The sequence below is a fragment of the Myodes glareolus genome, chromosome 11 (genome assembly GCF_982192425.1).
Source record: "Myodes glareolus chromosome 11, mMyoGla1.1, whole genome shotgun sequence".
Lineage (NCBI taxonomy): Eukaryota > Metazoa > Chordata > Mammalia > Rodentia > Cricetidae > Myodes > Myodes glareolus.
The window spans coordinates 47,213,800-47,228,855 of NC_142036.1; the positions used below are offsets into that span (position 1 = coordinate 47,213,800).

Here is a 15,056-nt window from a genome sequence, read left to right on the forward strand (position 1 = left end):
ACACCAGGCCAGAGTAAATTGTTGTGGTAGCTGTCAGACCCACCTTGGGAGCAGGCATTTGGAAGATCAACTTGTCAATATGGCTTTTTCCAGAGCTCTTGTCTGGAATGGATCTAATCACAAGCATGAAGTCATCTCTGCAGCCACCAAACGTTGTCACTGAAGAGTAGGGATAAGTGATGTTCACTTGCTGTGGAAAGGAGCCAGTTGAGTTCAGGGAAAACTCCGTACCTATTTCTTCTAGACATAAGAGATCCTTTACCAGGAAGGGAGAACCTCAAGGTGGTGATAATTTGAAAAGTTAAATCCTGATATCTGTAAGTTGTATCTAGACTATAGGACAGCATTTCTAGGGCAGAGGTTAGAAAGATGAGGACCATGGCCAGTTCAGGCCTCTAAGTCCAGAGCAGGGAAGATAAGACAGTGTTTAAGAAGGGTTAGAACCAGCCTTTCCCTCTCATACCATAGTGTGGTGGTCCAGGATGCTGACACCATCCTCATTCACAGCAATCCACACCAGAGTGTTCTCCTTAGAGGACAGGTGGGCAGGCTGCAGAAACAGAAGAAGCCTATCAGACCCACAGTTAAATTCTGAACCCAAGTATTTTCTAGGAAAGAAGGTATGTCTGGAGAGGGATGGGCAATCACATCGTCGTGGAAAGCAGAGAATAGCATTTATACAGCACAGGAATGCTGTGGTAGGAGGCATTTGGCCCTGGGGTTCTGCCACCCAACACCTGGAAGGTGGAGGGAGTCACACCTGCCAGCACACTGGGTGGGAGCTCCAGGTAGTAGAACACAGGCCAACCTAGGGGCTGGTGTGTAGCTCGGTTGGTAGATAGTTTCTCCTGCTCCCCAATCTCTCACAAGCAAAATACATCTTGCTTTAGCCAATTTCCTTGGGACTATAAAAGAAATAGGAATACAAGAGTGCAGTGGGATGGGCTTTAGGTCCTTTCAGTGAGTTTGTGACTGTTTGGTAGCCATTTCCTGGGTGTTTCTTTCAGGGCTACAGTGAAGTGTTCCAGGTCTCTCTCTACCTAAAACCCTAGGGGGAGGAGAAGACGGATATCCTTTCTTTGAAACTTTTTCCAACCTTCCAGGCCAGTGGCATTCTATTTATAATACCACTGTACTTTTACTGCATGGCCCTTGTGACCATTTGTGTGCATATACAGACATACACAAAGGCTGGAGGTATAGTTTGGGGGGGGAGCAGGAGTATTCTTAGCATTGTGCAAGGTCTTGGTTTGGTCCCTAGCATATCCCCAAAATTAAACAGGAGATTAATGTTTCTTAGAAAGATTGAAAGGTGAGTATGAAGAACAATGTACAACTCCCCGAGGGTTCTGTTCCCACTACCTGGAAAGCCTCCTAAAGGCAAGAGACTGGTCCATTCATTTCTTTTTTTTAAAATTTTTTTAAAATTTTATTTATTATGTATACAATATTCTGTCTGTGTATATGTCTGCAGGCCAGAAGAGGGCACAAGACCTCATTACAGATGGTTGTGAGCCACCATGTGGTTGCTGGGAATTGAACTCAGGACCTTTGGAAGAGCAGGCAATGCTATTAACCACTGAGCCATCTCTCCAGCCCCTTGTTCATTTCTTTAAAACACTTTTTAAAATTTATATTTAATATGTATGGTTGTTTTGCCTACATGTATGTCTGTGTACCACATGTGTGCCTGTATCCAAGGAGGCCAGAAAAGGATGTCAGATCCCTGAGACTGAAATTACAGACAGTTGTGAGCCACCGTATGGAGGCTTCGAATCAAACCCAGGTCCTATGGAAAAGCAGCCAGTGTTTTTTAACTTCTGAGTCATCTCCCCAGCCCTTGTTCATTTTTGTAACTTTAAACAGCTAGAACTAGAAATAGTATGTATTCAACAATCTATCTGTATATGCTGTGTAGATGAGTGGATGTCCATTTTCTGATCTGTAGCTGCAGTGATCAGAACCTAGATCCAGTCTCAATGTCTGATTATAATGTCTGGTCACAGGGTAATGTCTGTGATTATCTGCAAAGTTCATGCATACCAGACACCTACTGAGGAAAATGTCCAACTGAAATTACTGTTTGCCTCCTGGCCTTCGTGTAGAGGTGAGGGTTACTTGTCTGAGTAATCTGATTCCCCTGGGTGGTCCATCTCTCTTACTTCTGGGCTTTTGGGTGGCCAGTAGAGATGAGTTTGTTTAGGTTATACACTGCTTTGACTTTCAGACTTTTAGGTCTGAGCCCTCGTGTGAATTAGTTGAGCTTGTCTTTGCAGCAGAGGCACGGGCAAGTCAATAAAGGAAGCATGAAGATAAACAATGAATTATAACTCCACGGTAGACCATGGAACTCTGGAGCAGCCAGAGTGGGGGAGATGGCAACTCCTAGGGTTTAATAGTGAGGTGGGGGCTGCAGACTAGACTGATGGACATATGAGCAGAGAAGGGAGGGGAGGCCCAGGAGAGACAGCATTCTGAGGGTTTGGGTAATTCCTTTTGCTATCACTCACCTGAGCAGCAAAGAGCTTAGCACCAAAGAGAGGCCATTTCCGAGCCACAGTCAGGTAGATGCGGATGCATTCAGAAGGGGAGCAGCCTTGTAATGCTGCCCACTTGGTGGCCATCGTATCTGCCAGGTGCCTGGTTTGAGTGGACAGAAAGAAATGGTGCCAATGAAGTACCTGCCTGTTTCCATCACAGCCCTGAGGTTCCCCCACAGGCTTGCTCTGTAAGACCTTGCCTCTAGCCTACCTCAGCTGCTCAGTGGGGGCTCCAATTCGATAGCGCTTTGGGTAGAACCTGTCGAGGACCTGCTGGAGGAGATGCTGAGCTTTGGCAGGAGGTGTACCTCCAGGACCTGGCAGGATAGGCTTCTCCAAGTCCCCGTATTCCACCTGAGGTAGAGAGAGTTAACAGTCACGAGTTTGGAGGTGATGGGGCTGCTGTTAGAGAGGTAAATAGCCCTTACCCATTACTGCTTATCACATGACAATGACAATTTATCTACGCCTCATAGACATTAGAGAAACATCCTTAGGGTCCTAATAAGTTGTCTAGATCAACTCTCACTTTTAGCTAAATGCTAGAAGGTAGAAGGTGTCAGACTATAGAGGACAGGAGAGGGCTTGATGTCAGACAGCTAGCCCAAGCATCAGCTCTGCCACTTAGCAGTTTTGTGTCTTTGTTCAAGTTATTTAAACTGAGTGTCAACTTCCTTCTCCTAACGGGGGATGAAAAGTACAGAGGCAAATCCATCTGAATATTAGCACGTGGCTTGCTACAGAGTCCTTATATTGATGAATATAATTACAAAAGGCCACCATGTAGGGCTGGAGAAATCGCTCAGAGGTTAAGAGCACTGACTGCTCTTCCAGAGGTCCTGAGTTCAATTCCCACCAACCACATGGTGGCTCATAACCATCTATACTGAGATCTGGTGCCCTCCTCTGGCATGCAAGCATACATGGACGGAATGTTGTATACATAATAAATAAATAAATCTTTTTTTTTTTTAAAAAAAAAAAAGCTACCATGTAGCCCAGGCTGGCTTGGAACTCAGACTGGACTTGAATTTATGCTAACTCTGCCTCAGCTCTCCAAATGCTGGGACTATATGTGTGTGCCACCACATCTGGATAAATCCACTCTTACAGGAACCAAGGAGGTATCCTGAACACCCCATGCAGATAGTCGCCTAAAGAAAACACACAGGAGAATCGTTCTGAATGTATGCTCTTTCTAGTCTTCTACTTAGAATGTGGGGTGGTTCATAAAGTTTACCACATGCATTGTGCCACATACAGTGCTCCTTTACACACCCTGGAGGCAGGGAGGGAGTCGTGTTTTCCACATACACATAAAACACTGAAGCACTAAGAAGTAACTTGGCCAGGCTCTCACACTGGAAGAAGACTGGGATTTAAAGCCAGTTTTTCAGTTCCCAGTCCCATTCTGCACACAGCCTGTGAGGGGTGAGCAAGGAGTCCCTTCTCTCTAGTGCAGAGCCCTCTCCAGGTGCCAAAGGATCTGCAGTCTTCTGGAAGGTCTCAGGTTTTTCTAACAGAAAGAAACTTACCTGGGCCATCAAGGCAGCCATTTCAAGAGCCAGCTCCTTGGTGACAGGAAATCTTCCTGCCACAATTTCTCCACTGGTTTGGAAGGCAAGTAGCAGCCGTTCTCGCTCCGTCTCCCCTTTGACTTGACTTCGAAAGTATAGCCTATAGGGAAGACAGTAAGAAGCCAGGTCTCAGCTGGCACCCCAGACAAGAATGAGAAAGCTTTCTCTGCATCTTTACCTTGGTCTCTACAGTGAAGATAACTGCTTATGCCATTTGTCAGCCTCTTTTCTACCACCCAAGAAATGTGTAGCCAAGTCTAACCTTGTGTGGGCATGCAGGTCTCACCCGCAGCAACAGGAGTCAGTTCTGAACAAACCACTAGACTTACTGAACTTTGCATGAGGAATCTGGTGCCCAGAATCACAGCTTGTTAAGGGTCTGAAAGAGTTAAGACTCCAAGAGACTAATGGAAATTATTTGCCTGGAGACATACTAGGATAGGTTTCTCCTGTTTAAATTGGTAGAAAGTACTTGTGTCTGTCCTGAAATATAGGAACATTTTATTCCTATCTTTAGATATCTGGTGCTTACACAAAACTGTACCCTCACATAAGGTGACATATAGCCATCCCATGACATTGGTATGCTTTTGTGGCATGTGTGCATACACATGTCCACAAGGTAGTACAGAGAAGGCTGACAGAACATCTGAGCTACTAGGGTCTCATTAGGGATCAGGAGGGTGGCTAGCCTGCAACCCACCGATGAATGCCACTTACAGTGGTAATTATAGGCCCCTCTGCCTTATTGGGGCGAGCCATTATGTTTGGGAGGTGATGAACTGGGCCCAATGGCAGCCCTCATGTGCACCCCACCCTCAGGCGGCTCCCAGGACCTGTTCTTATACATCAGCTTCACGACGCGTGTCCCACCCTCAGACTTTCCTGGGTGCAGCTCCTTCAGTGTTTGCTCCCACCTGGAGATGGCATCACAGATCTTGAAGAGACAAAAGTCTAAAGTCAGAAAAGCCCCTTGTGAGGAGAATGAGGTTCAGCCAGAGCTGGACTCTGGCAGAGCTGAGTGAGGGTTCTAAGAAGGTTGCCCTGTGAGGCCCAGACTGTCAGGATGGGAGGTGCCTACCAATTCCCTTTTGATGAAGAGGTAGATGGCACCATGGATGTAGTGAGCATCCAAGGAAGGATTGTTGCCTCATCGGCTTTATGTGGCCTCTTGGGAAACAAGGTAGGCCCAGTTAAAACCCATGGCATCGTGGCTCCGTTTCACCCACCATATTCTCCTTTCAATAAATATACCCAAATGCCTGCTGTGACCAGAGCCCATACCTTTACTAGAAAGATATGTGGCATTTTTTTTCATCACTGCTAAAGACTAGCCCTTTGTTCTAGAATAGCAAAGGAAGCAAATGCTGGAGCCAAATGCACCTATCCAGTGTGGCAGTACATTCCCACAAGTGCTTAATACCCTCGTGGAACTAGCCTCACATCACCATACAGATCAATTGTCTCTTTCAAAGGCTTTCACCTGCAGAGGTGCCATGAGGACCTACCTCCCTAAACTATGGTTGAACCTATGACATATACCGTAAGCATAAGCAGACAGAGTATAGCTAGGTGACGGTGCACAACATGGCACCCACTGGATATACGCCACAGCTGCTGACCTAAGTGGACAGATAACAATTGGTGGCATGCTTGGCAGGATCTCTGTGTCCTTACACTGAGAAAAGAGGCTCTTCCCCTGAATGCTGCGTAGTCCCTTGAGGGAGACAAGATCTTGTCTCCAGAATCAAGGTCACATGTCGCTTCCCCTGCCTGCACAGATCCATTTTAGGATGGCACAGAAATGCTGGCCTGAAGAGATTGTCTCCACATCAGACAGGCCGCTGACAAGTTAGACACACAGAGTTCTATCCCCACCACCTATATCTTTGAGCTAAGAGGGGTGTGTGTAAGAGGGGGAGTGCTTACCTTGACACGCCCATGAAGACAGTGCTCCAGGTCTCTGCCAGAAGGATCGTCTGTGAAGAGGGAGAAACCAGACTGGGATGGCTTCCTCATGCCTGTCTCCTGGTTCAACCGCTGGAGGAACTCATCAACTGTGGAGGAGCCGTCAAAGCCAACCACCTGGAAATGGGGAGAGGCCCTGAATCAGCAGACTTCCTGAGGGACTGTCACCGGGGGTGGCACAGGGTGAGCGCAGGAGACCACATGCAGAGGAACCTGAGCCTGCTCACTGTAAACTGGACCTGGACAGGCCCAGCCATTCATCTCATGCTACTTTCTGGCCCGGTGTTTCAGCTTCCGTGTTCACGCAGTGGGTTCAGAAGTCCTACCTCTAAGGCACCAAATGGGATTCAGGACGCTTTGGGATTCAAGCTCCTTTCTCTATATGTACACTGATCACACCACTCCCACTTCAGATCTAGGCCCACCCCTTTTGTCGATGTGCCTATTAATCTGAAAGCCTACAAGGCTTAGCACACTTAGAAGTATCCTGTGGGCAGTGATAAGGGAAGACTTGGTAGGGAGCATGCTCAGCATCCTTACCTGATAGGTCCCATTGGCAAAGTGCACAGGGATGCTGAAGGGCAAAGAGTGGTGGAAGGGGTTCCGTAGCAAGATGGACACTACTTCCATCCGTGACGGCCTGGCCTCCCGTTCTCCCGTCTGCAGGGTCCGCTCCACTGCTCGCTGGCAGTAGGTGGCATACTGGCCAGTTTCACTTCTAAAAACAGAGACTGGGATAGTAGGAATTCCTTTCTGTTGGCACCCTGAGGTGCATACCCAGACTTAGCTGGGATAAAAACTAACTGGATCGGGTGTGGGGGCCTGAAATTGGTACAGGATGTTATTACATTTTTATTTCAGGAGGAGGCACAATGTGGAAGCCAGAGAACAACTTTTGGGAGTTGGCTCTCTCCTACCGTGTTGCTCCTGGGAATTGACCCAGCCTTGGTGGCAGTCACCTTTACCTACTAAGCCATCTCACCAACTGCAGTTTGTCCCTAAGGACTTATCTGCGGCACATGTCTGCCATGGATATCTTCTTTTCTTGTTTCTTTCTTTACACTAGTACTAGGGATCGAACCCAGGGTCTTGTATGTGCCAGGTAAGTGCTCTACCATTGAGCTACACTCCCATCCCTTCATAGATATTTTCCTGTAGAATCCAGAAGAACGCAGATAAACATTTGGGGATAATTTGGGATAGCATGGCTTCACATGAGACTGTTCCCAAAATACCCAAGGACACATGAATTGGTGTCCAAAGAAGCTAAAGTATCCTCAGATCTCCACCTGCTCATGTGTACATGGTGATGGGTGAAGTCTCTCAACCCCAAGCAAATCTGAGGGAATACACAGTCAATTCAATCTTGTCTTCCCCCCCACCCCTTTGAAACATGGCAGCAATAGTGTAGGAGGGACAGAGGAAATACTTTTGCTTACCTGGGATCTGCATGGCGTTGAAGCTGCTGTTTGACATACCAGAGGAAGTGATGCTGAGGCAGGAAAAGTGGGGCACAAAGAGCCAAGAGCTGCCAGCACTGCCATGGAACACAGCATGGGATGAGTGCAGGCATCCTGCTCTTGTGGCTTTGAGCTACAAAACCCTCACTATTCTTTCTCCACACCAGAACCTCAACTCCCTTGTCAGGCAATGCCCAGGGTAGCAGTCACATTCTGACCATGCACAGATCAGGCAGTCATGCTCAAGCGACTTCGCGGACGCTGCCCATGGGTGAGGATTGGAGAACACCTGCCCAGGCACCTGCTACCCCTCCTCCCCTTAAACAGCTCTTAGAAATGGTTCTAGCCAGTCATGTCCCCAGCGTGTGCCTACCTGCATAAGAGAGTACTTCTGGGGCGGGCGGCAGCTGGTCTGCTTCATGAGCTGGCAGTAGATCTCACTCTGTAGCTCAGGGTGAACAAGGCAGACCTGCAGTGCTGTCTGCGCCAGGGACACATGGTAGTCCACCGAGGCAGCCTCCACAGGCACGTTGATGAAGAGCTGGCAGGACTGGAAGGAGGAGGACAGTGGGCACAGGCAGGAGCACCCCATTGGTTTTTCCTGGGACATGCACTGGTGTAGCAGAGCCTCAAGGAAAATTCTGGTAGCCGGACGGTGGTGGTGCACACCTTTGATCTCGGCACTCGGGAGGCAGAGGCAGGTGACTAGCTCACTGCCGAACATTGCAACAGCCCTTTCTGGAGGGAGCACTTTCTGCTCTTGAGGCTGACCAGCTAGTTCTGGGGCAGAATCGCCTTCTTTAAATGTAATGTTTCCACTACATAAGCTTGAGAAGGATAGGGTAGCACAGCCTGGCATTTAACTCCAGGTCCTGCCTCTGCCTCCTGTGTGCTGCTGTGGCTATGGACATTTAGCACCTCACTAGCCCCTAGCTAGATTGTTTTGGTTTGGTTTTTTGTTTGTTTTGTTGCCAAAAAAATGCAGATGGGCACAAAGAAAACTAAACTAGGTCGGAATCTCTGATTCCAGCAAACCAGGCCTTTTCTGTGGATACTTGAAGGAGGTGGCAGCTCCTCAAGGAAGAGCTTTGGCTGGCATTTCCCAGAGCCCCAGAGCTTCCTCCTGGCCTGCAGAAGGGTTACATTTCTGCCATAAAGGGGTCCCTGTGGGACTTTTCCTCTCCACAGCCCTTGGGCCACCCCATAATCACATAGGTCTCCTGTGCTGGGATGGGCTCAAGCTGTGCCAGGCAGAGCCTCAGCACATGTGGGCACCAGTAGCCAATAGGCCTGGACTCCACTCCCATGTTACCTTGAAGAGCTTGAGAGCCTCCGTCTGCAGGGCCTCGGAGGGCAGGGTGGTAAGGGAGGTACATAGCCCATCTCGGCTGTAACACAGCATGGGGTGCCTCCAGAGCGGGGAGTCTGCACAGAGCACAGACCAGAGAGCAGTGGCAGTCACTCCAGAGAGAACTCGCCGCCTTCCCTACCAGCCCCAGCTTCGATTTGCAGGGAAGACAATGGCTTTACTCTGGGAACCCTGGGTTTTTCTGGGTTGATCATCTACAGACTGAAGGCATGTAGGTGTGTACTGCAAACTGCACATTCCCTCACACGGCTGTTGAGGAAGGCAGCCAAAGCTTTGCTGAGGAGGCACAGCGGGGCCAAGCGGATAAGGCTGTGAGAGCCCCGAGCACAAGTGTCTGCATGCAGGGATGACCTTCCTTGCAGCTTCGGGACAGACCATCCCTCAGAGCGGTAATAAAGAGGTATGTGTGCTGTGCATCTCTGGAGAGTTCATGAGGGCCCTGAGAATTAGCTGCCAAATAAGGACTCTCAGACATCCCAGGATTAGATTAGTTGGATCCAAATTGAGGCTTCATATATTAACAAACTCTTAATTATAGATTAACCAGCTGCTGCCTCCCCTGCCTCCACCCCTGCCCCCGAGTCTTCTGCATAGCTAGCAAAGCTACAGATTAAACAGAGTAGAACATTTACCCAGGTGTCTGGAAAGTCTGCTTCCCAGATTCCCTCACATACAGTGGTTCCCTCTGTTTTGGCCACAGACAGAGAGGCTCTGGAGCATGGGATGGGAGTCCCCTGGCATGGTTAATATAGCTTAGGTATAGTAGTGTTCTCTACTTCTTGTCCTGTGTGCACCCTGCCCCTTCCCTTCAGCCCAGGCAGTAATGGCCATGCTTGCCTTACCTGGGTCTCCCTCACCATCCATCAGTTTCCCAATGAGCTGCTCATAGACAGTGCCCACCTTGGCACTGCTGCCACCTGCAGCCACTGTGAGGTGGTAAAGCCATGTATCCTGGAAAAGGGCAAAAAATAAGCAGATGCTAAGGAGGCAGGAAGGGTGGAGGCAAGAGCCGGACTTGCGGGAGGAGATGTAGCTCAGTGACGGAGCACTGGTCCATGTGTGAGTTCTGGGGCTCACTCCCACCACTCCCCTGCAGAAAAACAGCATGTAATTTAAGATGGGAATGGAAGTGTACACCTGTACTGACGTCAGAGCAGGAGCTGGGAGGCTGAGACAGAGGGATCTCGAGCTCAAGGTTGGCCTGGGCTTATGAGTCCTTGTCTAGGGGAAACAGAGGTGGACTATTACTAGCTTGGCTAGCGTGAGTCAAGAATAAAGACAGGGGGCTGGAGAGATGGCTCAGAGGTTAAGAGCATTGCCTGCTCTTCCAAAGGTCCTGAGTTCAATTCCCAGCAACCACATGGTGGCTCACAACCATCTGTAACGGGGTCTGGTGCCCTCTTCTGGCCTGCAGCATACACACAGACAGAATATTGTATACCTAATAAATAAAAAAAAAAAGAATAAAGACAGGATCAGGTGGATCAAATGTAAGCCCACATCTCCAAGTCTGTGACACTGTATCACGGCCCGTGATGAAGGGATGCTGGTCACTTGGAATGGACTCAATAGACAGTCAAGGGTAATATTCCCATCCAGCGTCCAAGAAGAAATAAACTTGAATTTGTAAATCTCAAGAGAACAGAGAGAGGGGAAATCAGAACCCAGGCCCAAGCTAGGCCACAAAGGCCCAGCTCCCCCCTTACCTTTTCATGCTTGGTGCCGATGAGGAGGTAGGTGGGGCTGTGCTCTGGGGGGTGGATCACCAAGGTGCAGTGGGAGGAAAGCAGCCGTCTGGTTCCTCCAGCCTCATAGTCTTCATCTGAGTCACAGGATCGATCTACTTCCTCTATGTGAGCATCCTGCACAGGTAGGCAGCCCAGGGGTCTCTGCGGACATGAGCCTTCCATGAATAGGATAACAGATGGACAGGGGAGTCTCCTTCTTCCAAACGCTTAGGCTGGCGGGGCTGGATAGCATAGATGTGGACAGAGGGCAAGATGAGGCAGTGGAAGCTACAGCATTGCAGCCAGGCCAGAAGCAGAAGACTGTGCTGTGGAAAGTGCCAGCCGACTACACTGGTTATGATGCTGGTCACATGCCCTGGAGGGAGCAGGGCAGCTGGCCTATGTATTTGTTGTAGGGTTTGGTGTGGTAGAAGGTAGAGCTGGAGGCTGCGGTCAGTGGCATGCACTGTGCACAGTTTGGAGGAGGCGTCGTTAGGAGGCTGATAAAATACCTTGTCCTCGTGGCTCCGGTAGTAGTAGAAGGTTTTCCCAACAAGGGCACACCAGACCAGCTTAGAGTGGCCATGCTTTACCTGTTAAGGAAAATGACTTCATTAGAACCAGGATTCCACAATCCAGGGCTAGCCAAGACAGGCCACAGAGAAGAGTAGCAAAGTCTGGGTTCCGCTCACAGTGAGACTGCCACATATGTACCCTGCCACTTCTGAGCCATTCAGGGACCTATGGCCTGTCACTGAAAGATTACCCAGAAAATCAGAATATGGGTATGGGAAGACCCTACTAGTTGGCACAGGCCAGAGCTATAAGGATGCTGCAAGGTAAATAAAGACCCAGGTAGTCTGGAGCCTAAGTAAGGTGCTCACAATGGAATTGCAACTGAACACTCACAGAGAAGAAGGGCAGGCTGATGGGAGGCAGAGGCTCAGAAGGAAAGAGTCTGAGCACCGAGCTTGCTGGGCACAGTAACCCACAGTAACTAACCCTGTGAGAGTGCTTCCTAGTTAACTTCCCTTTGCTGGGCTTAACTGGGGTCTCTGCTTCCAGGAAAACCCTACTTAAAATGTCTTTAGGCAAACTTGGGATACTAGTCTTTGAATGGCGGTCACACTGGCTTTACCTAGGTCTTTTCTTTGTACCATTAGTCCTGACACAGCTAGTTATACTGTGGGAGGCAGTGCCTAATATCCTAAACATTAAGTAAAAACATGTCTTTCCCTTGTCTTGAGAACAGTTGTTCTAAAAGCCCTCATCTCTGTTTCCAGAGTCACTGCCATCATTTTGTATGTTCAGACCATGCTTGAGGGTCCACTGGCTAAGCAGTTCTTAGAGAAAGACCATCTCTGGGCACTCCCATGCTGGCTTCCATTACTTCCCTAGCTGATCCACTTTGTACCTTGGTCAGCCAGCCCTTCACAGTAGGCTTGGTGCCCCCTGGACGCAGAGCTGGAGGCCCAGTGACCTGCACCTTCAGCAGGCTCTGTAGGACACGGATCCATTCTTCCAGGAGGCTGGGGGACTCTGCTGTTAGGTAGTAGGTTTTGTTCTCGGAGATGAGCTGTGGGGATGGAGTGGAGCGGCGGGGGGGGGGGGGGGGGTGGATTAGAGTCAGTGAAAGACACATCCTTCAACCTGCTGTCCCTTCTTTTCATGCTCACAACCTACAATCGTATCCTACTCCTGGTATGAAATCCTTCATTCATGCTTAGTTTTGCCTCGTCTTTGCTCCAATCACAATCATATCCACACCATACTGTATCTAAAATCCAGCTGCTACAAGCAGGCTCACCTGAAATGTCTGTGCTCCTTCCCCTCGAACAATTTGGCAATGGGAGTTCAGATCCACTTGACCTTGAGGTTTCCGGATGACATCATTCTGCAAAGGAGGAGTAGGATGGAGAGCATTGGAGTCTGGAGGCTTCTCAGATCATCTTTTTTTTTTTTTTTTTTTTTTTTTTTTACTCCAAGTTCTAGGCACAAAGTGGAAAGTGATTCCCAAGCTTTGCTGGCTATGGTACAATGAGTGACTTGTTCTAGATTCTTCTAGAAAAACAAAGTCGTAATTAGGAACATGAGTCCCTCTAATGCAGGCCTCAAAAGATCTAAAAAGGAGAGAGAGTCTCCAAAATCGGATGAGAAGCTACTAGGTTATTACTGACCTATAAAGCCACCATCCTGCTTTAACTGAGCTATGTGTGGTGACGAGTGCCTATAGTCCCAGTTACTCAGCAGGACATGGCAGGAGGATGAGGCTGGTCTAGGCAGCAGAGCAAGACCCATCTCAAAAAGAAAACAAAACCAAACCTTTCTATTTGATCCTTATACCCACAGATATGGCAAATTAAGGGGCATATAAGCCACTATTAGCCTTTCCAGCATTTCTACAGACATTATAATTGATAGTAGCATGCTTTTCAAAGAGAAATTTAGGTCCAGAATCTTTAACACGGAGCTGGAGAAAGCTCCTACCAAGCAAACAGCTGCACAAGAGACCAATCCATTTTGTCCTCTTTATAACATTATGACTGATTCTGCCAACATAGTTCTCAACATTCGAGGCCCCTCAATTCCAGACAGTAGAGGAAAGAAGAGGAAGCAACGAATTTTTCGGTTACAACAATCCAGAAAGGGTAAAGACAGTCTGGGAGTATCCTTTTACAAGGCCAGGCATAAAAAGAGATCAGTTCTGAAGGAAGAGGAAATTGCCAGCCAACTGGCCTAGGATTGCCGTGATAGCTTCCCCAGCTTGTTTTGAGAATGGGTGACCAGCTCAGAGTCCTCTGTGTGGCTCAGCACCTCTGAGGCCAGGCATGCTGCTAAGTCTTCCATCTGGCAAGCCTCAGCCACACTGTCCTTCCTCCAGCCCCTTATACAGTGTGGGTCTGGGCTGCGGTCCCTGCGATTACGTCCTGGGGAGGGCCTCACCGGAGACTTGTAGTACAGGATTTGTCCCTGTCTCAGGACAAACCAGCGCCTCTTCCATGTCTTCACCCGGCTCCCCATTTTCAGCAGGTAGCCTGACTTCTCCAGTGCCTCCTGAGGTAGAAAACAAGAAGGAAAGAGGGGACAAAGAGGGAGAGTCACATGAGGACCCTGTGGGATGGAAGGCAAGGAGGGAAAATGGGACAAAGGGAAGGTCACATGAGGCACCTGGACGCCACTTAGGATAAAATGGTCTAGACCACCACTGTGCCATTTTTTGTTAAGAAAAATTATTGACCACCTATGAGTGTTTATTTCTAGGCTCTGTACACTGATGAGATCCAGAGAGAATTGAATAAGGTGTGGCAGTCCTACCACGGAGGTATCCCCAATGATAACTGGGGAAGGAACACCTGGCCCACCGCAAGAAGGCGGTAGATCAGGGCTGCAAGTAGGAGAGAAGCTGGCCAGGGAAGGCTTCAGGAAAGAGCAGCATCTAAACTAGCCTATAGACCAGTGGTTCTCAACCTTCCTAATGCTGTGACCCTTTAATACAGTTCCTCATGTTGTGCTGACCCCAACCATAAAATTATTTTGTTGCTACTTCATAACTGTAATTTTACTGCTGTCAGGAACCATAATATAAATATCTGCCATGCAGGATATCTGATGTGAGACCCCGCGGCTCTACCGGAAAGGCCAGATTCTTTTACCAGGACCGGCTGAGAGGAGGAAGGCCATTCAAGGCATCCCAGGTTGGAGAAAGCAGACAGGTCTCTGTGCCACAGGCTTCCATTGATAAAACACAGCAATACCCATTAGGACCATGAGGCAAAGGAGACATGAGGCAGAAGCCAGGCACTGAGGTAGCACCTGGCCTGCTAAAGCTCAACCGTCAACTCACGGCAGCATCTGAGGGTCAGGGTGAAGATTAAACAGGGGACAGGTGCAATCCTCATGGGGTCTAAGGAGCTCCCTGCACTTGGACTCATCTTTCTTCATCATGGGGTCTATGCACAGCTGTCTCTGGGACACTTGTAGGGCCTCCTTCCTTTTACCATCTCTGGGTCCTTCTCTCTGGCGGCTTGCTGTGTAGGTACAGAGGCCCAAGCAGCCTCCGCTCAAGTCTGCTCCTACCCAATGCTCCTTCCCCTTCCCCACACAGGGCTATGTACTCTGCTCACCCCATCAGTGGAGTACGATGACGTTCGCTGGAGTTTGTGTTCAGGCTCTGAGTAGTCACTATCCAGTGAGCAGGCATCAGGAGGGATGGCATAGTCACCCTCAGAACTCAATGAGGACATGGAGACTCCTGGCCACAGAGGAAGGAATCAAGGCTGGGGTCCCATAGGACGAGAAGATGTGTGGCTCCCATTACCCACTGGGATCTCCTGAGTCTGGAGCTGAGGGTAAAACTGGGAGAACCCTGGCAGAGACTGAGCAGGAAGAGACTGAGAGTCCCCTCTCCTCTGTGT

The 15,056-nt window shown here is 49.0% G+C and overlaps 1 protein-coding gene across 2 annotated transcripts in view; it reads right to left on the bottom strand.

Moving 5' to 3' along the window:
• Positions 1 to 15,056, bottom strand: part of Plekhh1 (pleckstrin homology, MyTH4 and FERM domain containing H1) — a 50,118-nt gene that overhangs the window by 2,630 nt on the left and 32,432 nt on the right. For both annotated transcript variants that reach the window (XM_087911701.1, XM_087911702.1), the window contains exons 11-28: positions 14,766 to 14,893; positions 13,585 to 13,695; positions 12,449 to 12,535; positions 12,056 to 12,217; positions 11,154 to 11,234; positions 10,621 to 10,803; positions 9,757 to 9,865; positions 8,858 to 8,970; positions 7,919 to 8,095; positions 7,525 to 7,622; positions 6,626 to 6,803; positions 6,047 to 6,202; positions 4,954 to 5,054; positions 4,076 to 4,217; positions 2,752 to 2,894; positions 2,511 to 2,640; positions 464 to 550; positions 44 to 190 (exon numbers count right to left, since the gene is read on the bottom strand). In XM_087911701.1, coding sequence (XP_087767827.1) covers positions 44 to 190; positions 464 to 550; positions 2,511 to 2,640; positions 2,752 to 2,894; positions 4,076 to 4,217; positions 4,954 to 5,054; positions 6,047 to 6,202; positions 6,626 to 6,803; positions 7,525 to 7,622; positions 7,919 to 8,095; positions 8,858 to 8,970; positions 9,757 to 9,865; positions 10,621 to 10,803; positions 11,154 to 11,234; positions 12,056 to 12,217; positions 12,449 to 12,535; positions 13,585 to 13,695; positions 14,766 to 14,893 — 2,333 coding nt within the window. The remainder of the gene's footprint in view (positions 1 to 43; positions 191 to 463; positions 551 to 2,510; positions 2,641 to 2,751; positions 2,895 to 4,075; positions 4,218 to 4,953; positions 5,055 to 6,046; positions 6,203 to 6,625; positions 6,804 to 7,524; positions 7,623 to 7,918; positions 8,096 to 8,857; positions 8,971 to 9,756; positions 9,866 to 10,620; positions 10,804 to 11,153; positions 11,235 to 12,055; positions 12,218 to 12,448; positions 12,536 to 13,584; positions 13,696 to 14,765; positions 14,894 to 15,056) is intronic.